At 39.1% G+C, this 25,225-nt stretch overlaps 2 protein-coding genes across 3 annotated transcripts in view; both read right to left on the reverse strand.

Annotated features, from left to right (window-relative positions):
• Positions 1-9,818: 9,818 nt before the first annotated feature.
• LOC119767757 lies at positions 9,819-12,556 on the reverse strand. Its single transcript, XM_038257184.1, has 2 exons — positions 11,524-12,556; positions 9,819-9,829 (listed from the first exon to the last, which is right to left on the reverse strand). Exons 1-2 carry the CDS (start codon positions 12,554-12,556, stop codon positions 9,819-9,821), a joined length of 1,044 nt encoding a protein of 347 aa, XP_038113112.1.
• A 7,490-nt stretch (positions 12,557-20,046) lies between these two features.
• Positions 20,047-25,225, reverse strand: part of LOC6038361 (DNA-binding protein D-ETS-4) — a 39,375-nt gene continuing 34,196 nt past the window's right edge. For both annotated transcript variants that reach the window (XM_038253291.1, XM_038253290.1), the window contains exon 5: positions 20,047-22,135. In XM_038253291.1, the coding sequence (XP_038109219.1) occupies positions 21,747-22,135 (389 nt within the window). In that variant the 3' untranslated portion in view covers positions 20,047-21,746. The remainder of the gene's footprint in view (positions 22,136-25,225) is intronic.

The raw sequence follows: 25,225 nt of genomic DNA on the forward strand, positions 1-25,225 counted from the left end.
TTCGTTCATTGGAACTGTTCATCCTATTGAGTGGCTTATATGGACACATGACCGCCACTTTGTCACCGAACCGCGGTGGCCCAGTACTCTCGGTAATTTCGGGATTTATCCTCTCAGTCCGCACACAGTACCATTTTACTACCGAATCGTGCTCTTTATTCTCTCGTATGCCGATGCCCAGTTCTGGGTGTACTTAATAATGAATAAAATGCCAAAAATGCATAGTACAAAACTAAGGCTTTGGTAATTAAATTTATTCCATTTTCCGTTTTTAATGTTGAACATAAAACATAGCCCATACATTTTTTATGTAAAAAAATCGTGTTGAATATTTCTTATTAAAATTAAAGCCCAATTAAATAAAAGCAAAAAGTATCTTTTTTGCTTTTTACAGCATAACAGTATTACCTCTGTCACTGATTTGCAAAATATCAATAAATACTTGAAAAAATTCCTATTTGAGACGTGAAGTTAGACGTGAATCAGCAGTCCCAAAAATCAAAATTCGTGAAAAGCTTTAAAGTGCTCTATTTGATAAAAAAAATATGCAGAATTATTCGTTATTAAATTATCTTACATAGTTTACAACTAGAGTGTCTAATTTCCCGTCCCAGGGAAAAAAATCCCGGGATTTTCCGAAAAAATATATTTCCCGTTTCGCGAGAAATTTGTAAATTTCCCGGGAATCCCAAAATTCAATCGGAAATATACATTTTGAAAACTTTTTGGAACCATTTTTTAAAATGCTTGGAAAATAATTATAATTGGAGAGACTCAACATGATTTTTTCAATTAAATTTGATGTTTAGTTCATAAAGAATTAGTCAGATGTTCAGAAGTTTTGGTATCACGTTTTATTTCTGATAATATTAGATTCTGAATCAACTGGAAACAGATCTTGCTCAATGAAAAAAAAACTATTACAATTTAGGTAAGCTTTTTAAAGAATGATTGATGTTATTTCAGTAAAAAAATATTACCCTCTTACCGCCATTGAGGTTTTTTTACGCTTTTATTTAGCATGATCAGATGAGATGGTATCGTTAAATATTTCAAACAGGTTTGAATCAAAAGAATTATGGAGCACTGGTGCAAAAATTGATTTTACATAATTAAATAGAAAAAAATGCAAAACTGATTGTGCAATGCCCAAAAATGCAAAAATATTTTAAAACTTTCTCCAAATGTTGAAAAACATTGAGAAACAATAAAGAGAAGTCAAAAGTAAGAAACTTTGTCGTTTTGTTCAAGAGCTGAAACCAGTGTGACTTGTTGCAAAATATTAACATTTTTCCCGGGATTTCCAAGAAAATTGGATGAAAATTTCCCGTTTCCCGGGAAATTTGTATCCGCGGGAAATTGAACGCACTATTTACAACTGATTGTTCAAGGTTTTTTCAACGTGAATTTAAATTTTATGTATCATTTGCCCCTGAAAAAAAAATAAAGAAGGAACGTCAAAATTTTGCGATCTAAAAGATTTTTATCAAATCTTGATAGAATGCAGCGTTTTCGATTGAGAACATTTTTTGGTGAAATAATGCCCATTTCAAACTCTAAATCTGAAAGTCCCTCTCTGATAAACGTATTTTGGGCAACTTCATAGATATCACAAAGATATAAATTTTTACAATGTTGCAGAAAGCAATTAAAAAAAAAGTTTTTTTGAAGGATTTTTCTCTCTTTTAATCAAAGATATTTTGAAACCAACAAACGAGTTTTAATAAAAAAAAATGTCGTTACTTTTTTATTATATATTTTAACTGATTTAAAAATATCAACAATCAAGAAGTGTTACCCTTCCAAAATATAGGGCAGTACTTTGAATTCTGAAATATATTTATTAATATTTTTGCTTGCAGCACATTCAAATTGTTGATGCATGTCTAAAAGAATCAAATTTGCATTGAATACAACAATTTGCATTAAATGCAACAATTAATTATAAATCGAATATCTGAAAACAAATGATAAATAATAAAACTAAAATATATTTTTAAAAGATTAAAAATGTTGACTAAAACGTCGATTTCCGTGATCGAGAAGTGTCATGATGTTCACCTAGCATAGATTTTCAACCTTTGAAAATATATAGCATTTTTTTTAAATTTATTGATATTGGAATCGATTTTTTTTTAAATAATTCGTTATTTGAAAATGATTATTTGACGAAACATCTATCGACTTTCCAAAAATAAGGTCCTATTTTAAGACACTAAAATCATCATTTTGAAAGATATTGAAATTTTATTAGAACTAATTATTTTATTTTGTCCATCCGCTTTTGTCGACGAGAGAGGGAAGGAGCAAAAAAACTAAATTTCCAATTTCATACATGATTTTTTGGTTTTTTAACAATCTGTGGTACAACATTTGTAAAAAGATTTAAAATGCATAAATAAGAGTTATACGATTAAACATGTATTCCAATATTAACGAAAAAAAAAGTCAATTTTTTCTGAAATCTGATGGGCAAGGAGGGGAGGAGAGTGTGGCAAAATCTTGAAATGAAATTTGTAATGGCCTTTTTGAGATGGTTAACAGTAAAAGAAGCAGAAAGATACATTTTCTTCTAACATAAACTGCTTTGAAAAGCGATGTTTTTTTTGCTAATTTCCAATGGTCTTTATTGAAAAATTGGTGAAATATTCTTAGATTATTGAAAAGCCACAAACAAATAATTACAATAATAATAACATAAGTATTGCAGCGATTCCCAGGACTCGTGGTGTAGGGGTAAGCGTGGTTGCCTCTCACCCAGTCGGCCTGGGTTCGATCCCAGAAGGTCCCGGTGGCAATTTTCGAGACGAGATTTGTCTGATCACGCCTTCCGTCGAACAGGGAAGTAAATGTTGGCCCCGTTAGGTCGTTAGCTCAATTCAGGTGTAGGAGTCGTCTCCTTGGGTCCTGCCTCGGTGGAGTCGCTGGTAGGCAGTTGGACTAACAATCCAATTATCGTCAGTTCGAATCCTGGAGTGAATGGAAACTAAGGTGTAAACAGAGGTTTGCAATTGCCTCAACAATCAAGCCTTCGGACACTTAGTTTCGAGTAGGAATCTCGCAATCTAGAACGCCATGGCAATGCTGTACAGCGAATAATTTGATTTTTTTTTTCAATATTGCAGCGATTGGAAACTTTTTAGAAAATATATGTATTTTTTTCTTTCCTAAGTTTCATAAAACTAGTAATAAAAGCTATATTTTGATGATAGAAAAAAATAACTAAGTAACGAAAGCTTGTTAAAACTTCGATCTTACAACAACAAGTTTACCACAAAATACAGTCAGAAACTGATCCTTCCAGCAATAAAACCAAATTGAATTTTCCATATCACGCAACACAACTTCGTTCTCCACCCTCAAAAGTTTGCATACAACACGCCACAAATACAAAGGCTCGTGCGCTATTTTCCCTTTTGAAAATAAGAATTAACTAGCTCGCAACCAACTTAAGGAAATTCCCTTCCCTTTCCACCACCACACGCTCATCTCATCACAAAACTCAGCAAAAGCTCACGCGGAAACGTAAAAAACTTCTTCCTTCTCAAATGCTCATTCCGACTGACTGCAGCAGCAGCTTATCCTTTTTTTTCGTGATGTAGCTATCTTCATATTTCGCATTTTTTCTTCTTTTTTTCCACCCAGCCACAGCCACAATCACATTCCAGTGGTTTTTCATCTTCTGAAAGAACCTTTTTCCGCCACAGCACTCACGCACAAGCACAATACAAAATTTATGAAAAATTTACTCCTCCACCCCTTAAGTGATGTGCCAGCGAGATGAGCCGCGACGACGCACTCAGCAACTCCTCACTCCCCGTTGGACGGCGTTTCCGGCATCCGGTTCCGGCCACTTTGACGCCGCCACACACACACACACACGCGCCTAACGAATCATTCAAAACATTCGCGCCAACTTTACCCGCGACTTCGCGGGGAAGAGAACTCTTTTCGAGAATTCTGTACACAAATCGTGTCACCCACCCCTCACGAACCTCCTCAGAGCTTTTCCACCGAGCTTTTCCACTGTGATTTTCCAGCAAACGAATGTTGCGAAAGCGACTCACGCGACCGACGTGTAATCACGGAATGCCAGGCCACCGAAAGAGAGAGGCTGCGTTAAGGGGTTTCCACTTCCAAGGCAGTGTTGCCAGAGAAAAGCCGAAGAGATGGTGCCGAAGAGCTGAGCGATGATTGTGGTGATGATGGCGATGATGTTTATGTGGATGATGGAGAATGCCGGCTTTTTCCGATTCGCTTGGGAAAGGAGTTTGTGTTAGGGTAGGTTTTTCATGGAAAATGGGCACCAGTTGCTTGCCGGTGTGTGGGGAAGTTTATTGATGAGACCAAGGTTAGTTTTTCTAGTCATTCTATTCTTTTATATATATAAATCTCATGTTCTAAGCATGCAGATATCTCTTGAAGTTTTTTGTCCTTCTGGTCCAAGTGATGAGTTTTAATAATTATTTGCAACGACATAAATTTAACTCATTTTAAATGATTTCCTTTTTATTCAGATTATTACCAACTTGCCAACCTTACAAAACCAGTAAGTTGAGTGTATTCAATTTTCCCCCAACCTTTGAAGAAAAAATAAAAAAAGACTTGATGTAAAAAACTGTTGTTTTGTTAAAAATATTAATTTTGCAAAAAGTAACAAAATGATGATTTTTTCAACACAAGTCGCACATACACAAATAAATACGCCAAGTGCTCAAAAAATACTTTTTTTATTATTTTCGCTCAAACTTTTCCATACAACGGAACTTGAAGGAATTTTTTGATCGGTTTGATAAATTCGGCAAAATTTTAGCAATGGATAAGGACTGCACTAAAAAATAATAATACACGGAAAAGTATGTTTGTTGAATTTTAAAGTTGCTTAAAATTAATTTGAAAAAAAAATATTTTTTTAATCCTTTTAAGCCTTATGGGTCATACACGGAGAAAAAAGAGTTCCTAAAATCTTGAACAAGCGTTCATGAAAATGGGAACCTTGTTCGTGGCTCAAATTTAAATTTCATGGTACGTTTTTCAAAATCGTACCATGGGATTTGAACACTTTGTTCGAGGTTCCCATTTTCATGAACGCTTGTTCAAGATTTTGGAATCTCTTTTTTCACCGTGTATAGACCCAAAAATCAAAATTTTCGTCAGCAGCCTGTAATTTTCGGGATCATTTTCACATCGTAAATTAAAAAAATAAAAAATATTTTTTTGAATTCAAGCCTAAAACAAATAACATATTTTCATAAAACTCCAGAAAGTGCAAAAAAATCCTTGACCAAGCTATGATTTAAAAAAAACCTGACTTAATCCACCCTTTTTTTTTGTTGGCGCCTTCCTCACATTTAAAAGGTGCTATCCAATATCCAAAAAGTGCGTAAATAACACTTAAGTGCTTATAACTTTTGATAGGGTTGTCAGATCTTCAATGTCTTGGACGTCTTTTAAATACTTTTCTGAAAATGTATAGCATGACAGGTTTTCTTACAAAAACCACCCTTTTTACAATCTTCCGGTCTTTTGCAAAAATCGTTTTTTTTAGCATAACTTTTGAAGTACTTAACTAAACTACATAATTTTTAATAGCGACTTATGAGGCCTCAAGGCAGATCGAATGACGCCAAAACGGACAAAATCGGTTTAGCCAATGTCGAGATAGTCGAGTGACAATTTTTTGATCAACATCCCAACACACACACAGACATTTACTCAGAATTTGATTCTGAGTCGATAGGTATACATGAAGGTGGGTGTAGGAGGTCTAATTGAGAAGTTCATTTTTCGAGTGATTTTATAGCCTTCCTCAGTAACGTGAGGAAGGCAAAACGTTACTTAATCCACCTTTAGGTGGTTGGTGCCTTCCTCTCATTTATGAGTGATGAGTAAAAAAACAGACTACCTACAGACTTTTTGTCAAGATCATACAGACACCGCCTTTGAGGAAAATGGCATATGCCTCTCTCTTCGTGGCGATCAGACCCGACCATTTGAGGTTATGTAAATTCAGACCATTTTTTTAAACTGCTTGTAAGTTTTGATAGGTAAGTCAGATCTTGAAAACTCTTAATCCATAAGAAAGGTCATATCAGAACCATTCTAAAAACTAACTTAATCCACCTATGTGGTTGGAGCCTTCCTCACAACAATGGCTGTACACAAGTTTCATCTATTTTTTATATCCGGCTTCCAAAAAGTACATCGCTATCACTTAAGTGGCCATGTCTCGAGACAGGGTTGCCAGATCTTCGATGTTTTGCACTCGTTGGAAAGGTCTTTTGATAACCTAACCAACAATAGGTCGGATAGTGGATCCGGACATAGTTTACATACATTTAAGTGAGATCCGGCTTAAAAAAAGTACATCAATATCACTTAAGGGGCCATATCTCGAGACAGGGTTGCCAGATCTTCAATGTTTTAGACTCGTTGGAATGGTCTTTTGATAACCTAACCAACGATGGGTCGGATGATGGACCCGGACATAGTTTACATACAGTTAAGTGAGATCCAAATATGTGTGAAAACACATTTTTATACATAACTTTTGAACTACTTATCGAAACTTCAATCTGTATAAAACTCGATCTATGGTACCCTAAACCAAGTCGAATGCATCAAGTTCGGGTCAAATCGGTTCAGCCAGTGCCGAGAAACATGAGCTAGTTTGTTGGTCACATACATACATACACACACACATACACACACACATACACACACACATACACACAGACATTTGTTCAGTTTTCGATTCTGAGTCGATATGTATACATGAAGGTGGGTCTACGACGTTTTTATACGAAGTTCATTTTTAGAGCAGGATTATAGCCTTACCTCAGTGAGGAAGGCAAAATATATAATATGACAGGTTTTCATGCAAAAACCACCCTTTTTGCGAATTGTGAAATTTATATGCAGCAGTTTTTTAAGCATAACTTTTGATGTACTTTACGAAATCTTATAAATTTCAATAGGGGCTTATGGGACCCCAAAACGAATCGAATGAGGCCAATTCGGTCAAAATCGGCTCATTCAGTGACGAGTTGTTCCAGTGACATTGATTCGGTACACATGTCTACATACAGCCAAACACACAGACATTTGCTCAGCTGGTGATTCTGAGTCGATATGTAAAAATGACGGTAGGTCTAGGAGGTCTAATTAAAAAGTTCATTTTTCGAGCAATTTTATAGCCTTTCCTCAGTAAGGTAAGGAAGGCAAAAAAGGTGAAAATCTAAAAAAAAATATAATATAAATTTGTGACTTCATTAAAATATCTTGAGAACTACTAATCCAATTTTAAACTTGAAAAAATGAAACCTAAAAGAAATTTTCTGCTACGTGAACTCTCTGGCTGTCGATCTTCTCGATATTGCTCCAGTTATCAATACATTTTTCAATCCCTTCAAAAGATTGCTTGGATTTTTTTTCTATTTGATAACGAGAACAGGAGAGTCCATTGATAATAAAATAAAAAAATATTTGGAAATTTTAGCATGTAGAATATTTTTTTTAAAGAGCTACACGCAGTTTTGAAATTGTCAAATGTTGGGCTGGATTTCAAAAGTTTGAACAAATATGGAAAAAGAAGAAAATATAATAAAACTATATTTTCCATGAATTAAAAAAATCGAACCATGAATTCCCGAGATATCGGTGATCAAAAAACAAGAACGAATTGGGCAACAATGAAAAAATCCTTTTATCCTGTTTTTTTGTTTAAAAACAAAATGTAGGGAATTTTCTCAGCTCCAGTCTCTTTTTTTTTTGAAGAATGGGCATACATGAATTTTGAAAACATTTTTAGTGTTTTTTTCGATGAAAAATACGTTTTTTCGGAATTCTGAGTACGCCATGAAATCGGGCGTCTAATTTTACATAAAAGTCCCTTTGACACCAAATTTCTATCTCATCACCGTTTCAGATGTTGAAAAACATCTCTTTTTTGGCATGTTCAAAAATGGAAGGGGTCGTACCGCCCCTCCGTCACGAGATATCACAAAACAGACCTCGGATTCGTGATCAGGGACAAAAGTAACCCCTTAGGACAAAGTTTCACGCAAATCGAAGAGGGGTCGGGGCAACTGCTGTGATAGTGAATAATAGTGATTTAAAGATGGTTATGTGAGCTTAAACAATATTTTCCAAACCGAAATATTGAATTCAATGAAATCACTTAAATAACTATTTTGAACTTTGAAATTCAAAATTGTTTCACAATTCAACCATTTTTTACAGTAAAATTACAAAAAAAGCTGACAAAAATTTTAAAATCGAAATAAAACTCTTTAATATGGAATTTTTGAAAAAAAAAAAAAAACAAATTTCTTTAAGTTTTAATTTTAAGAGAAAACGAACCAAATAACGCTTGACAAATAAATGAAAACGAAAAAAATCATTTTCCGAAAAGCGTACTTTATCATCAAAATCATTCATGTAAGTATAAATAGTAGTTTAAAATGTTTGATTTGAATACAAACACTTTCTCTTGCAAGATTAGAATCAAAATTAAAAACAAAGTCCTTGCTTTAAAATTCTATTTCAGGGAAATCCTTTGAATTCCAGAGAAAAAGAATGCTCTCTGATTGATTCAATAATGTAGCTTTAAAATATTTTTTGATGAAGGTTGATTTTCGTCAAAAATATAATTATGTTCTAATTCTAGAAATATCAAACCATTAAAGGAAAAAATAAAAAAAACGTCTTAATTCTAATCGATATCTTTGGAAGGTATTTCAAATTTTCCTTTTTAATTTGAAGCACTCTTTAAGGACATAACATAATTCATAGCAAAGACTTGATTTCTTAAATTTTATTTCAGGTTGCTTATTTCACTACACACAATTAGTTATGAAAAACAGGGATCGCGGCCTTTCTTGACAGAAATTAACATGCTTGGGCAACTAGTTCCAAGGGGACTATTTTATTTTCATTTCAAAATGTCGACTATTTTAATTTTAGAGCAAGATCCGAAATGGTTCTCTGGCATGCCTTTTATCGTTGAATGTTTAAAGTAACAAACCTTTATGTTGTTAATACACCTGCCCGGCATATTAATATTATTCTGTATTCTCAAAAACTATATTCTCAACTGAGAATAATTCTAATATTTGGTATCTGGAAATATTAAAATATAATACAAACTTCATATGATTGACTTAAAGAGATAACAATGAAATTATGTAAGACTTGAATACACACTCAAATTGATAACCATTTTCTCGTTAAAAACCATTCAACCATGAAAACTCATAACATCCCTATATTTGCATACAAATAGTGAGAACAAGTGAACACATCCCCATAATCGCAAATCTTCAGAAGAGAAGATTACTTGGAAGCAGAACACGCGGGAAAACGAATCCCGCCTCATCAGTATTCCGAACACGTGCTCCCAAAACAGCACTAAATGGTGCACATTTTCCCAGAATGATTATCGCTATTAAAATTCCTTAAAAGCCTGCCTTTTGAAGAGAGCTAGAAAGCCATCGCCCGGAGGAGGAAGAATAAGGCAAAAGCTCCAATGATTTTCTAATATATGCCGCCATGGGACCACTTCTTTTCCGGTGCTAATAATGATGATTGCTTGCGATGACGACTACTGAACACAGTTCGGGAAATTCGCGAAAAGCTCTCGCGCATGAGCCCGCTTTTCGGTGCTTCGTGACTGATAACATGAGAGTGGAGAGAAGTTGGAAAATGAGAGAATTTCCCGACGTGCTTTTGTTGTTATTATGTTCGGGGGTGCTGTCTGCGTGATGCTGCCTGCCGCTGACGGGTCCGTTTCTCTGTTGTTGACATTTTTTCCCCCTTCTTCATGCGGCGTCTGGGAGGCAAGGGGAGGGGGAGGGAAATGGGCCGGTTTTTCGTTTAGAAGCCGGTAGCCGGAATTGTTGCGCCTTTATTTTGGCGCCGGGAAATGGAAACATTGGGCCGGTGGGAGGGGATGGCATAAGATTTTCATGACCGTAACCATTACAGGATGGGATTTGTTAGGGGGTGGGTGGAAATGGGCAATTTCAAGATGATTTTAATTAAGATAATTTAATAATCAGGAAATATTCTGTCGAATTTAAAATGAGATCAGCAAAACCAATTAACTGCCGGACGGATCAAAATATGTTCTCAGGTTTGTTATCCAGACATCAATTTAACAAGGGAATTTAATTTAATTTTCTCAGGCAGTTTTGGCAAACAACGTAGATGAATCATCATGTTTTTCTGTGTAGTTATAATTGGTAATATGGTTTGCATTTATAAGATTTATTTTTGAACTGATTTGGTAGTAAAACGCTGGAAAAAAAATTGTACCAAACATTCAAGAAAGAAATTGAACAATTCTTTAAGACGTTAATAAAATGAAAATTTTACAGGTATACCAAACATGGTATTAATTGTATCTGTTCATTAAAGACCTAAATGAAACTTTAAATTCGCGGGACAAAATTCCCGGGATTTTTCCAAAACCGGTGAATTCCGGGTTTTTTATAATTTGTCCCGAGAATTCAGATTTGATTGTGGAAATAGATGACTAGTTTAATACTAAATCAATAAGGATTTAAAGCATTAACATTTGCATTCGGCATATATTAGCATTAATTTGGTTTATTAGGAAAATATTTATGATTTTAAATTATCTTTCAAATTTAAAATATATTATTAAATTATTATTTAAAATTAAAAAAATATCATACTTACTTACTTTATCAGCAACAGGTCTATCGACCCAACGCTGAACTAATCGAAGATTTCCAGGATGCTCGATCTTGGGCCGCTCGTCTCCAGTCGCCCACAATGTTGGCCGCTCTTGCATCTTCGTCGACTGCACACAGCCAACGTGTACGAGGCCTTCCACGAAGCCGACGACCCCGTCCAGGTTCGCTGCTGAATATCGTTTTAGCCGCCCGCTCGTCCGACATTCTGGCTACATGTCCAGCCCACTTTAGCCTGTCGTGCTTGATGACTTTTACGATATCAGCATGTTTGTAGTCTTGGTACAGCTCGAAGTTCATGCGCCTGCGCCACCGGTCTCCTACTTGCTTGCCGCCGAAGATAGAACGCAGGATTCTCCGCTCGAAGACCCCAAGTGCTCTCTGCACGGAGAAAAAAGAGTTCCCAAAATCGTGAACAAGCGTTCATGAAAATGGGAACCTCGAACAAAGTGTTCAAATCTCATGGTACGATTTTGAAAAACGTACCATGAAATTTGAACACTTTGTTCGTGGTTCCCATTTTCATGAACGCTTGTTCATGATTTTAGGAACTCTTTTTTCTCCGTGTGGTCAGCCTCCTTTAGCGTCCACGACTCGTGACCGTAAAGAGCTACAGGGAGTATCAAGGTCCTGTACAGCGTGATTTTCGTAGGCGTCCTTAGGCTGCGGGACCTTAGCTGGCTACGAAGACCGTAGAAGGCCCTGTTTGCAGCACTAATCCGCCGTTTCACTTCGCAGCTCGCAGCTACAATTTCATCCACCACCTCATATCTTTCTCCATCTATTTCCACCTCCGAAACACCATCACCTGCACTGCCACGCGCTCTGCCAGCGACCAGATACTTGGTCTTGGCAGTGTTGATGGTCAGTCCGATCTTCGCAGCTTCCCGCTTGAAAGGGGCGAACGCCTCCTCCACTGAACGACGGTCGATACCAATGATGTCGATGTCGTCAGCGTATCCAAGCAGCATGTGCGATTTAGTGATGAGTGTTCCGTTTCTTTGCACGCCTGCCCTTCGCGCAGCACCCTCCAACGCTATGATGAACAGTAAGTTCGAGAGAGCATCGCCCTGCTTCAATCCATCCAACGTAACGAAAGCTTCAGATGTCTCGTTGGCTATTCGCACGCTTGATTTTGCTCCGTCGAGCGTTGCACGAATCAGTCTTATAAGCTTCGCCGGAAAGCCGTGTTCTACCATAATCTTCCAAAGTTCGTTTCTTTTGACCGAATCGTACGCCGCCTTGAAGTCGATGAACAAATGGTGTGTTTGCAGGTTGTACTCCCGGAACTTGTCGAGGATTTGTCGCAGAGTGAACATCTGATCCGTCGTTGACCGACCCGCTCGAAAACCGCACTGGTATTCGCCGACAAAGGTCTCGGTCATCGGTCTCAGCTTGCTCCACAGGATGCGGGAGAGTACTTTGTACGTTGCGTTGAGGATTGTGATGCCTCGATAGTTGGCACAATCGAGTCTTTGCCCTTTCTTGTAGATTGGGGTGACGAGCCCGTCTAACCAGTCGGTCGGAAGCTGTTCTTCGCACCAAATGCGTAGGATGATTTGGTGCAGAATCTCGGTCATCCGCGTACCCCCGTGCTTGAAAAGTTCGGCCGGAAGTCCGTCCTTTCCCGCGGATTTCCCGTTCTTGAGCTCTTTAACAGCCTTAGCTACTTCCTCCAACGTAGGCGGGTCCACAGCTTTTCCATCTTCCTCAACGTGTATCCTGTCCTCGACGATTCCCTCTCGTGCCTCACCGTTCAACAGCTGCTGGAAGTGCTCCTTCCACCTAGCCGCCACCGCAGTCTTGTCTGTCAACAGGTTGCCTTCCGTGTCGTTGCACATCACAGGGAAGGCGTGGTTTTCCTTCTTACACCGTTGACAGTCGCGTAAAACCTCCGCTTATCGTTCGCGTTGTACTGTGCTTCCGCTTCGGCAAGTACCGTTTCGTCGTACTCCCGTTCTTTTCGGCGGTGGATTCGTTTCTCTGCTCTTCGCAACTCACTGTATCGCTCACAGTTTCGGCGCGTACCCTTAACGAGCATACGCTTCCTGGCCTCGTTCTTCTCGTCCGTCACTCGCTGGCACTCCGCATCGAACCACCCTTTGGGTTTGCGTCCTCTGGTCGTGCCGATCACTTCGGTAGCCGTTGTGTTGACGATGCTCTGGAGGGCTCCCCATTGCTCGTCCAGGTTACCCGTAGGCGCGTCCTCGTTGATCCGCTCGTCGAGCTTCCGACTGTACTCTGCAGCAACGTCGCTGCTCGCGAGGCGCTGGACGTTCAACCGCGCTATCCTCGCAGTCCGCGGGGTCAGCACGTTCGACAGCCTAGCTCGGATTTTACACGCTACCAGGAAGTGATCAGAGTCGATGTTCGGTCCTCTGTACGATCGGACGTCCATCACGTCCGAGAAGTGTCGACCATCCACCAAAACGTGATCGATTTGTGTGCACGATTCGCCATTCGGGTGTCGCCAGGTGTGCTTCCGAATGTTCATGCGCGCAAAGAAGGTGCTACAGATAGCCATTCCTCTGGCTGCGGCGAAATTGACCAAACGTAGGCCGTTGTCATTCGTGCGAGGATAAAGGCTCTCCTTGCCGGTGACAGGATGGAAGAAGGCTTCCCTTCCGACCTGCGCGTTTGCGTCTCCGATGACTATCTTCACGTCGTGTCTTGGGCACTCTCCATAGGTCTTGTCAAGACACTCGTAGAAAGCGTCTTTCTCGTCTAAATAATTTTTCATCAATCATCGGAATCTAGGGCAAATCACGATAAATGTTACGATTTAAGACAGCTGATTAACAGTCTGGACCCGACTTACTGATTTTCCCCAGTTCGCGGTAGTAACTTAAAGATAAGGTGCACAATGCACAATAAAGAACACAAAAAAACATATTTAATTTCTTTTCAGCTGTTTAAAACCAGTCGTCCATGTTTAGATTGAAGTGTAGATTATCCTCAATTAATATTATTGAGCTAATTCTATGCTTCAAAGTTTAAACAGCTTAACCAATTGAATGAAAACATAGATTTTTGGACTGTTTCAAAAAAAATCTGGAATCCCGGGAATTCCCGGGATTTTAAAAATATGTTTCCCGTTTCCCGGGAAATTCAAAATCCAAAAAACATGACGCCCTGCAAATTTCCATTTTTTTCCTAAATTTTAAGAGTTCTTTTTTCTAATGCTAATTGAAGATCGTAAATTGGTAAAAACATATTTTTTTACCATTCTTCAAAATTCAAAGGAAGGTGTTAAGTAAAATTTCCCACCCAATTCTATAAATTCTAGACTCGAAGACTATTTTATCCAGAGCAGCAAAACACTGCCTCCAAATTTCCTGTTCCATGATTGTGGGATGGTATTGTGCCTCCCTCATTTGTGGAACACCTGAATATAACTGTAATTTTCACAAAAAACTGTATCAGCCAATGTTTTAAACATCGCTAAGCTTGAGTTTCACTAGTTGCAGTGTGTGAAGTTATTATTTTGTTACAGATATGTACTCCTGGGGAGTTCCAAAGTTTGTTTACATCCGTAAGAAAAAAGTGTTCCGAATTTGTGGATTTCAAGGGTCAAAGTTTTTCTTCAAAAACTTGATATAAAAGTTAAAATTTGCAGTTGTTCGATACAGCATTTGAAAGATCACATGAAAAGCTTTCAAATGAAGGTAAAAGCGAATCATTAAGTTCAATAACCGATTTGCTATGATTTTTTGAACATTTGCCGATCTGTAAACTGTTCCGAATATGAGGGATGACTGTATTTAGAATATTTTTTACAGCGTTTATTTCTGCATGTATAAAAAAAGGCTTTTGAAGCTTTTAGAATTAAAAATTTCGAAAAAAAGGTTCAGAAACGAGACGCAATCCTCGATTCAAATATGATTTCAAAAAGTTTTTTTTTTTTGACATGTTGGAAATAAATAAATGAATTTCCAGTTCAAGAAAGCAGAGCCGTAATTTTTTATTATAATTTTAAAAAAGTAAAGTTTTTTTTTATTGAATGGATGCCATAAGAAAACGTGATGTAAAATCAACATAAAACAGCAAAGGCAATGCAAATTTTATTTTTGATGTTGTCTCCTCTCTGCAATTTGCTTTAGAAATGGGGCTCGCAAAATATAATTCAACGTTTTTGTTCTTCATCTCTGCTCAAAATCGAAAAAACTTCCATTGTTAAGCCTTATTTTTGAAATTATCAAATATTTTACTAGTGTCACAAACTTGCAAAATTTTAATAAATTTATGAAAATATTGTTTTCCTTAAAATTTAAAGTTAAAATGTAAAGTGGGATTACAAGCCTTTATATGATTTCAAATGAATTGATAAACATTATACAATTCATTCTAAATAATGCACAATTTATAGGGAATCATACAAATTTCTAAATTTGTTTTATAATAAGAAGTGTCCCACGAGGTTTGTATAGTTTTAATCACTATAATATCAATTCGAATTGCCCTTGATTAATTCTCCACCAAAACCGGAAATGTATTTTATTTTATTTCTTTTATTAGTTAAAACTTTGTGGGGTCATTCCATATGACATTTGAAGCCATTTTGTGTCATTGGTACAACCTATACATGGCTCCATACAATTACACCTTTTTTTTTTGAATATAAATCAATACCTACAACATTGTCGAAGACACCAAATTCATCAGAAAACTCCTTCAAATTTACGTACTATTTTTAAATGCACAGTTGCCAAAATTGTATGGAGACTTGTATGGGTGAACCAAATGGCTCACAAAGTTTGAACTAAATAAAAAATACAAAAAAAATGTTCGAAGAACCTTGATTCTTTTTCAATAGAGCGTAGGCATTGCATGTTTTTATTCTACTTGCTATTGCTAAATTTCATAAACTTTTTTCGTGTATGGAACCTTGCTTTTTATCTTTAACAGTCTGGGCACGAAGCCTGATTTTTCTGTTAAATTCTTATTGGAATTCCATATAAACTGTAACGGGGATTGCAGGCACCGGGTCCTGACTATTAAAAAAATCATTTGAATAGAATAAAAATAGCAGATCTCAGAAATTCCAATTAGAATGCTTCACCATCTATTCTTCCCTGTCGTCAATCGCAGTATGACTGTGTCAAACATTTCCACTAAATTTGCTAAACAACACTTCAAGCTTTTATCAGCACTGATATCAAGCATTTATCTTCGCAGATAAAGTAAATAAAAGCAGCAGAAAACATGACTCAAATTCGCCGATAAGCCATCAAGCTTCGCGGTTGAAATTCAACAAAAATCAACACAATCAAACCCCCTCGTTAGACTGACCAGACGGTGACCACCGTCTCCAGTCAGCCAGTCCGAGCTATCGATCGATCGACCCCAAGACGAAGTTACACAACACCGCAGCCACTATTTTGACCGCTTGCCAGCGCTAAACAAACTATTCGCCGTCCGCCCATACACAGCAGCACTGTTGACCTCAATCCGTGTTTGTGTCTATGAATTCGAACTTACCGAGAATGATTCCGTCCATCTGCTTCAGAACCGCTTCCAGCAGATCGCTGGCATCCGTGTCGGACGGTACTTGACCGCCACCGCCGCGTCCCAGCGACATGATCGAACACTCGATGCTCAACGGAGGCAAGGCACTTGAAGTTCCAGAAAAAAAAACAAGGCACAACACTTCACAGCGCACTGTATTCACTTGTACGGTGGTTACGAAACCGTCTTTCTCGCGGAAAAAGGCACACTACTTGCACAATAGACCGACACCCAGAGAGATATATAGGGGAGGCACTTTCTTACATGAACCACACCGAATGCATTCCAAAACACTGCCCAACTTTGCACCTACAACAATCCATCACACACTACCCACTGGAGACACACGGCACACATTAACGGCCACATTCAATGCTCGTCGACGATTCAGCACAGTCCGGACACGACTTCACACCTGTGGAATTCAGCGCACCACGAGTGACGTCATGCCGTTGTCGCTTTTTGGCCGCGCACTAAACCCCGAAGCCCTGAACGGCAACTCCAGGCAATTGGCGCTGATTAGTTCGCCAGACGCAGCAACACAGAATTAATTAAGCTGAACAAACGATCAAGCCGACGAGATGATCGTCAACGGCACAGAACACCGAACCAGCGAAACCAAGGCGACACAGAGATAAAGCACAGCAACACCACTAACCTAGTAGGCCGCCGCCTGAAAGGTTTTCGGAACGCGTCCGCGCGGGCACTTCCGCCTACTTTTCTTCTGAATGGGGGGCGGAATACGCGTAATCGCTCGATAGCGGGATAAACCGAACTCAGGTCGAAATTAAGGGAAAACTCGCGAAATCAAACACACTGCCAAAGCCAAACTAAAGTGCAGCCGCGGCGCGATTGACTGGCTGGCTGTGCAAGAGAGAGAAGAAAAAAACAAAAACACTCGTGCGTCGTGCGACGATGTGCGTGTGTGTACACACAAATCCACAACACACTAGTAAACACGGCATTCATAATGTTGACGCGGGCTGTACGTACATCTGTACACAACAAGCCGCTTCAAAGGCCGCTTCGTATGGCGAACATGGTGGAACGGGTTTGACGTTTCATTTCCCTTTTATTTTGATGCAAGTACACAAAGTTTCGAGTGTGTGTTGGTGTGTGTGGTCATGTTTTCATGACGTTTAGTTTCAGTGTGTTGGGAGTCGAGTTTGTTTTGGTTGGTAGTTCTGAGTTTGGCGGCCCTCTGTGAGGGAGTAGCGCAAGCTTGGAAAATAAGAATCGCCAATATTTTTTCAAGCCAGTGTAGTGTAAGTATTGATTTGACAGTTATTTGTTGACATGGGCAATGAAAAGAAATTCTGGAGTATAAAATTTCCAGTTTTTGCTTTTTGTGTGTTTTTGTAACCGCGCTTGTATTAAAAAACACCCAGAAAGCAAAAACTGAAAATTTGGTTTATTGGACCATTAAAAAAAACTCCAGAATTGTTTTATATTTAGATCGTTGGTTTAGCTATTTCGACAATTAATATAAACATAATTAAGTATTTTGATATTTAAAACACTAACCATTTATTCACAGTGTCAGGACCCTCGCTTTGATACATTATAAAATCAAAAATTATTCAATCCTAGAGTTTTTTTTTGTTTTCGAGAGGTTCTATCCAGGTTTTTAAGCAAAGATGTCGTTCGAATGGTGAACGTCCGAAATGTCAAAATCACGCAGTAGCACCAACATTAGAAAAAAAATGCGGTGATCATGCCATGGCACACTTTTTTCGCAATGTTGGTACCACTGTGCGATTTTGACATTTCGGGCGTTCACCATTCGAAAGCTATCTTCGCTTAAAAACCTGGATAAACTATTGTTTTTTTATATGTTTAACGAACCCATTCAAAAAAAATCCAGAATTAATTCATTTCAATGTAATCATTCTGAAATCTAGATTGCTTTTTCAAAACAACCAATGCGCCAATATCAAGTTTGATGGGTTTTTACTTCGACACCGTCTTTACACAGAGCTCACACTTACACCTTTTACCTGAAAAATTCCAGTTTTTTTAAAATTAATAATAAGTTTAAAAAAGTTGAAAAAAAATTCAACAAAATTACCTAAGAGACATTATTAATTTGAGCTCTGTTTGCCCCAAAAAAATAGTTTTTTTTAGTCTTATCCAAATAGCTTTTTATTTTCTAATATAAATATCTTAGGGAACTAATGGTCTTATTTTCAATGCTAAAAAATAAATCATTTGTAAAATTTCGTTATCTCCTCGAAAAAAATATGTTGAGAATTTTATATCGAGGCTAACCCTTTAAAAGTTGCTCATAATTAAACCATAGTAAAAAACAAAAAAAAAATATATTGAAAGTTTATGAAATGAAAATTTGTATATAACGGAGAATATTTTGTCAACATTCAAGCACTTTTTTCAGTTCACTTAAAATGCATTTGAAACATTTAAAAAAAATCAGTAATAATCACAGACAAACAGACGGAAATCTCTTTCAAAAGCCATACTTAAGCAATTTAACGGTCAACGGTCAATTTAAAGATTGAAAATCATCACGGCCATTTAAAGTTATCCTTCTCTCATTTGACACTAGTGAGAAGTAACGAATCACTTCTCACTAGTGTCAACTTTTGATACAATGAACCAAAAAATTACGATTGTTTTTTTCGGTGTAACAATGAAAAATTATTGATGCAACATTTAAATGGAAAATTTAAAAAGTTTTTATGGAAACATATTTTTTCTGTCCCTAATTTTTCTAATCGATTTTAAAGGGAAGGACAAAATCAGCATTTAAAATTGGATGAACTTTCAAAACCAAAAAAATCATAATTTGGAAAAATACTTGTACAAGTATTTTTGAAGTTAAGGCGGTGATTGTTAAGTTCTCAAAACCTACTTTCTGGTAAAATCATAAAATTTCCCAAAAAACAACTTGTTTTTGTCAGTCAAAATCAGTTTAATAGTTAATGAGCACAAAGACATTTTTAAATTATGTTCAACACTAAATGTAATATGAACTTGTTCTCTAAAATTCACTTAATAATTATTGGGTTTTAAAGCTCAAAGTTGTAAGTTTTAGTCATTTAAAAAGGTAAATGTGGTATTCTGCACGGAAAAAGTTAATTCCCATAATCGTGAATTGTGTTCATGAATTTGAGAACCGTGAAGGAATATATTCCGGGAACCATGGTGTAGGGAAAATCGTGATTGCCTGTCACCCATTCGGCCTGTGTTCGATCCCAGGCGATCACGGTGGCAATTTCGAGACGAGATTGGTCTAATCACGCCTTCCGTCGGACGGAGAAGTAAATGTTGGCCCCGTTCTAACCTAGAAGTTAGGTCGATAGCTCAGTCCAGGTGTACAGGAGTCGTCTCCCTGGGTATTGTCTCAGTGGAGTCGCTGGTAGGCAGTCATAATCCAAACGTCGTCAGTTCGAAACCCTAGTTTCGAGTAGGAATCTCGCATTCGAGAACGCCAAGGCAGTGCGCTAGAGCCAATAATTTGATTTGATTTTTTTATTTTAAAGGAATATATTCACGTTTATAGTGCAAATGCACCATATTCATGAATTTATTCCATCGTGGTTCCCAAATTCAGGAACACAATTTAAGATTACGGAAATTTATTCTTTTCTGTATGTTGGTAGCTCAAAGCCTCTTCTCTTTGTAGAAATAAGTGGCTTGCGAGGGATGTCAACTGAATAAGTTGAATAAGAATCGAAACTTGGATTCAAATCAATCATACATGTTAGGGATTGTAAAATGTTTCGAAGAAATATCAGCAAAATATTTATATTTGCTTTTTTAAGGGATAGACCCTGACTTTCTTTCAAATAACACCACAAAACGGGACTGCTTTTTCGTTAGACTTTATTTATTAAATAAACATTAAAATTTACAATATCGGTGAAAATGACCCTTAACTTCTAAGCACTGTCTAAACCTAAACATTTACATTTGATAAAATACATTTGTGTACTTTGCAAGTAGATTTCGGGGGGAGAAACCATAAATTAAAATTGCTCACACAAAGGGGGTGGGCAAAAGCAAAAAGGTAGATCATATTACGCGTAATAAAAAACAATTGCAAAATGTAGTACAAAAGTTGTGGGTTTTTTGTGTGTTGTTTGTGGTTATCAATATCGTTAAGGCACTTAGATCACAATCGGTTAATGTTTTTAACTTCTTTTTTGGGAAGGGGGCTAAGACTTACATACTAACTAGCTTAAGACACTAAGGTTTGGGGGTGAAAATCATGTGTTTTTTTTTTGTAAAATTCCTAACGTACCCTGCCACCACTGTTACAACAACGCTAACTATTGCTTAAAGCTGACTACATTTTAAGTGAGTAATACAAAACGTAAAGAAAATCATGCGTTAGACGATGTGGTACATCAAATTAACTCGAGAAGCCTTCGTTGAGAAAGTGAGCTCTTGTTTCTCAGCGAAGGCTGCTTGCCATTTACTGATAACATTGAACCGGGAGTGTGATCCTTGGCACCCTGCAGAGGTGTCAAGGTTCCCGGAGTTCCTAACTATATTGCAACGATAGCCTAGTAATTTCATATTTACACTTAGTTTGGTAGCTTATCTTAGGGGGTAAGGCTAGAAATCGATGTATTTTATTTCCGGAAAAAAATATATCATCCTAATTGTATCGTTCATAGAACTTACAATAAAAATATATCATAGATATATGGGACCAAAATTACCGACGCCCTTCGTTTCTGGGCTGGGACGCGCGACACGCCCACGGCCAGAGTTGCGGGGTCCTTCGGTAAACAATACAGATCGAAACAATAACGGGAGTAATCGTAAATAGTTCAGATCTTTCGCGACACATTCGAGTTCGTTCCCTACGGGAGTGCTGGTGAGATTCTTTTGGGCAAAACGAGTCCAACTCGCAGAAGCGTGTCACTCGACGACAAAGTTCACAACTCTCAGCCTTGGCAGGGAAATTACCTTCCCCAGGCTGTTTCTGTGTACTTTCAAGTCTACGAGATAAGCTGCCCGCGAGGGTGCTCGTGTTTGTTCCGGAATCTCGCCCGTAAGCGGATTGAACGTTAAGTTTGAGATTCTCGTGGCAGATGGCAGAATCCCTCTGCGGACCTCCTAAGCTCATCCGTCATACTAACGGAGTTTGTTTGCTCTGGAAGTCAACTTCTATTTTTTGCGAATCACATCATTTTACGAATATTATCATCCACGTGGGCACCGTCCGAGGTTAATACCACCTGAAGCCGGCGCTCACGCCACGTGGACCTGGGTGCGATAATACAAAAGAGTGATTCTACTAAGCCTAAGGTTGGTGCGAAAATTCTTCGCGGAAAATTCAAACCATTTCTTGGCGCTGACGTCTAGCGGGTGATAAATCTTCCTCGAAAGAGATTTTCGCACTTATCATCCATCACACACAAACACACACGCTCTCTCACTGGTAAATAACTTAAAATAGCCTAGAATCAACAATAAACAGTCATAAAATCGCTCGCTCGCTGGTACCTGGCGCACACGCTCGAAAAATCTCTTGCACTCTCAACTTAAAATACTCATTTACAGCGAATACGGATGGCAAAACTGGTACACCAACCGCTGGGATCGTTCCGTCTTTTGCATGATGCCCTTTTTGTAGTACTGCCGAATCGACCGCGACAGCTTGTCGTAGTTCATGGCGGGGCGATTCTTGCGACGGCCCCACAGTCGGGCTACCCGCACCGAGTCTTCGATCTTGAAGACACCCTTGGTGCGGTCGATCCAGCGGATCGCCGACTGGTGCTGGTCGGGTGCGGCTAGCAGTTCCTTCAGGAACTGCCACAGGTGGATGTGGGAACCGCCCTGGCGGGGTTTGGACGGGGTGGTGGTGCTGGTGGTGGACGGTGCGGTTCCGGTGGAAGTTGAAGGTCCGGTTGGGAGGCCTTCCAGGGGCATTTCTTCGTCATCGTCTGGAAAGAGAAGGGAAATTGAGTTAAATGTTTGTGGTATTTCCTTGATATTAATAATCCTCTAAGACTCCGGCCAAAAATCTAGTTTGAATCTTGAAAAAGCATTGGGAAGAAAAACTATCAAATTTACAGAAAAAATAAGTTCGATGATTTAACATGTAAATTTAAAAAAAATGGTTTTTTTTAGTTTTTTTTAATATTTTTTCTGTTTTTCGTATAAAAATAAGTACCGTCATCAGGGGTGACATTGAGTCTGGGGTGAGATTGGGTCATACAAAAATGCTGAAATTTGTGAAATTTGTGACCCATTCTCACTCCCCAGACCCAATGTCACCCCTGATGACGGTATGCAATAATTTTTGTTTAGTCCCAAACTATTCTTTAACGTTTGTTTGTTGAAAATTTTTTTGTCAAAAAAGTAAAAAATAAAAAAATGATAAAACAAATTTTTAAAATCCAATGATCCAATGAAATTTAATGATTGAAGATTTTAGAACAGGCCTTACTTTTTCAAATTCAAAATCAAAACATAAATGCATATAAAAATATTTTAAAAAGAATGAAGAAAAACATAAAACAAGTGTTTTTGGCAGAACAAAATTGACTTTAAACGACCTCCAGAACACAGGGAAAATAAAAAAATAGGAAAAATAAGGCTTCGGAGGTAATAAATTTAATCAAAATAATAATCTAAAAGCACAAGTTCCGAAAATTCTGAAAATTCTCGTGATGCCCAGTTGTTATTTCAACAATTTTCCCTCAGCCAAATTTCAAGCATATCCTACAAAATTGTTTAACCAAAATAAAGCTCGAAAAATTTCAAACTTTGATGAGTTTCTCGCATTTTTTCTTTTTTGATCTGTACAAACAGGCTTTAAACCTTTTTACAAACTTTGAATTTAGCGAGCTCAGATCGTTACTGATGAAAAAAATATGTTCATTAATTTATCGATATTTTGCTAAATCGGCTTATCGAAGACAGCTCCAAAATTTCATATTAAAAATTTATGTTGCTGTTTCATTGCTTTCAAAAAATAATTTTAATTGTTGTGTGTTATAAAATCAGTGAATTTGCTACCATTTTTTAAATATTTTTTTCTTGATTTTTATGTTTGTCAGTAAGAGTACAGTGTGATAAGAATAAAGTGGTTTTCGGAATGGCAGCGGAAAAACGAAATTAAAACGAATTTAAGTTCGACTATAAAATTTCCGCGTGTTTATTCGAGAACGTTTTTTTTGAGAATGATGTTTGACAGCTACACTCGCGCCGTCAGGTTGGTACTACTTCCGGGGTACAGGGTTGGTTTAGTTGGCAGAGGTTGCCTTCCTAACACCCCTGCTCAACCGCTGCAACGCTCCAGTCCGATAGCGGAACACTGCTTGCGAAAAGCTGCTACAGGTAGCCCCTTCGTCATCATGTCCGCTTGCTGGTTCGCCGACGGTATGAACTCCAGCTTGATCCGCTTCTGCTTGATGAGGTCACGGATGAAGTGAATCTTGACATCAACGTGCTTGAGACGCCCGAAGTCTTTTGCTTCCTCCGCAACCCGGATCGTTGATTGGTTGTCTTCGTGAACTCGGACCGGTTCTTCTGGCTTGAATCCGAGATCTTGCAGGAGACGTCCCAGCCACAACTCGTGACACACCGCAGCACAAAGCGCAGTGAGCTCAGCTTCAGTCGAAGATAGCGAGACCGTCTGTTGCTTCCGTGTGATCCAGGCCACCGTCGATCCGAACACCTTGAAAATCCCACCGCTTACCGACCTTCTGTCTAGCACGTCGTTCGCCCAGTCTGCATCGGCGAAGACTTCCACGGTTGGCGCTTCCAAGTTCTTCCGGTACACAAGGCCAACGTCGAGAGTTCCTTTGATGTAGCGCAGAATCCGTTTGAGGTGTTTCCAGTGCGCTTCATTCGGGCAACTCTGATACTGGCTCAAGAAGTTTACCGCTGCTGCCAGATCCGGCCTTGTGGTGAGGCAGGCGTAAGTCAGGCACCCGATGAGCTCTCGGTAGGGCTGACTCGTCCGTTCCTCCTCCGTGCCCTTGTGCAGCTTCAGGCGACTTTCGATGGGAGTGGAAACAGGTTTGCAGTCATCCATCCCAAATCGCCGCAGCAAACTCTCCATGTACTGCTTCTGGCTGATCCGCATCACGCCTTCCTCCCGGTTCCGTTCGACTTGCATCCCGAGAAAGCACTTTATCTCTCCGACGTCGGTCATGTCGAACTCGTTGAAGAAGCAGCGTTTGATCGTCTCCACAGCCTTCAGCGTCGTGCCGGCAATAACGATGTCATCGACGTAGAGCACGATGATCAAAGTCTGCCGTTCGTCCTTTCGTGTGTAAAGGCACTGATCGTTCAGGCTCCGCTCGAACTTCAAACGATCCACGACGAAGTTGTTGAACCGCTCGTTCCAGGCGCGCGACGCTTGCTTCAGGCCATACAGCGACTTCTTCAGGCGACAAACGAGATCTGTCCCTTCCTCGAAGCCCTCAGGCTGAGTCATGAAGATCTCCTCTTCCAGGGTCCCGTTCAGGAACGCCGTGCGCACGTCCATTTGGTGCACGACGAGCTTCTCACGATTGGCAACGGCAAGAACCGTCCGCAGGGTGTCCAGCTTGGCGACGGGCGAATAGGTTTCCCCGTAATCGAATCCCTTGCGTTGGCTGAAACCTCGTGCCACGAGGCGCGCCTTGTACCGAACTCGATCTCCATCCAATCCGCGCTTGACTGCAAACACCCACTTGCAGCTCACGGGGGCTCGGCCGTCCGGGAGTTTGACCAGAGTCCACGTGCCGTTCTTCGTAAGCGATTTCATCTCGTCGTCCACCGCCGCCTTCCAGTTCAGCCAGTCACTTCTCTTGCGCGCCTCAGCCAGCGAACTCGGGACATCGTCCACGTAGCTGGTTGCGTTCAGCGCGAAAGCTGCGTACTCGACCTGGTAGTCCTTGTGCCAGTCCGGTGGATTACGCGGACGCTGCGGCCTGCCGCCGCTCGGTCCTGGTTCTGGCGGATTCTCGACGTTCGGCTCTTCCTCGTGTGGTTCACCTTCGGATTCCTCCTGGAAACTTTCGTATTCTTCGTCTGTCTCC

The sequence above is a fragment of the Culex quinquefasciatus genome, chromosome 2 (genome assembly GCF_015732765.1).
Source record: "Culex quinquefasciatus strain JHB chromosome 2, VPISU_Cqui_1.0_pri_paternal, whole genome shotgun sequence".
NCBI lineage: Eukaryota > Metazoa > Arthropoda > Insecta > Diptera > Culicidae > Culex > Culex quinquefasciatus.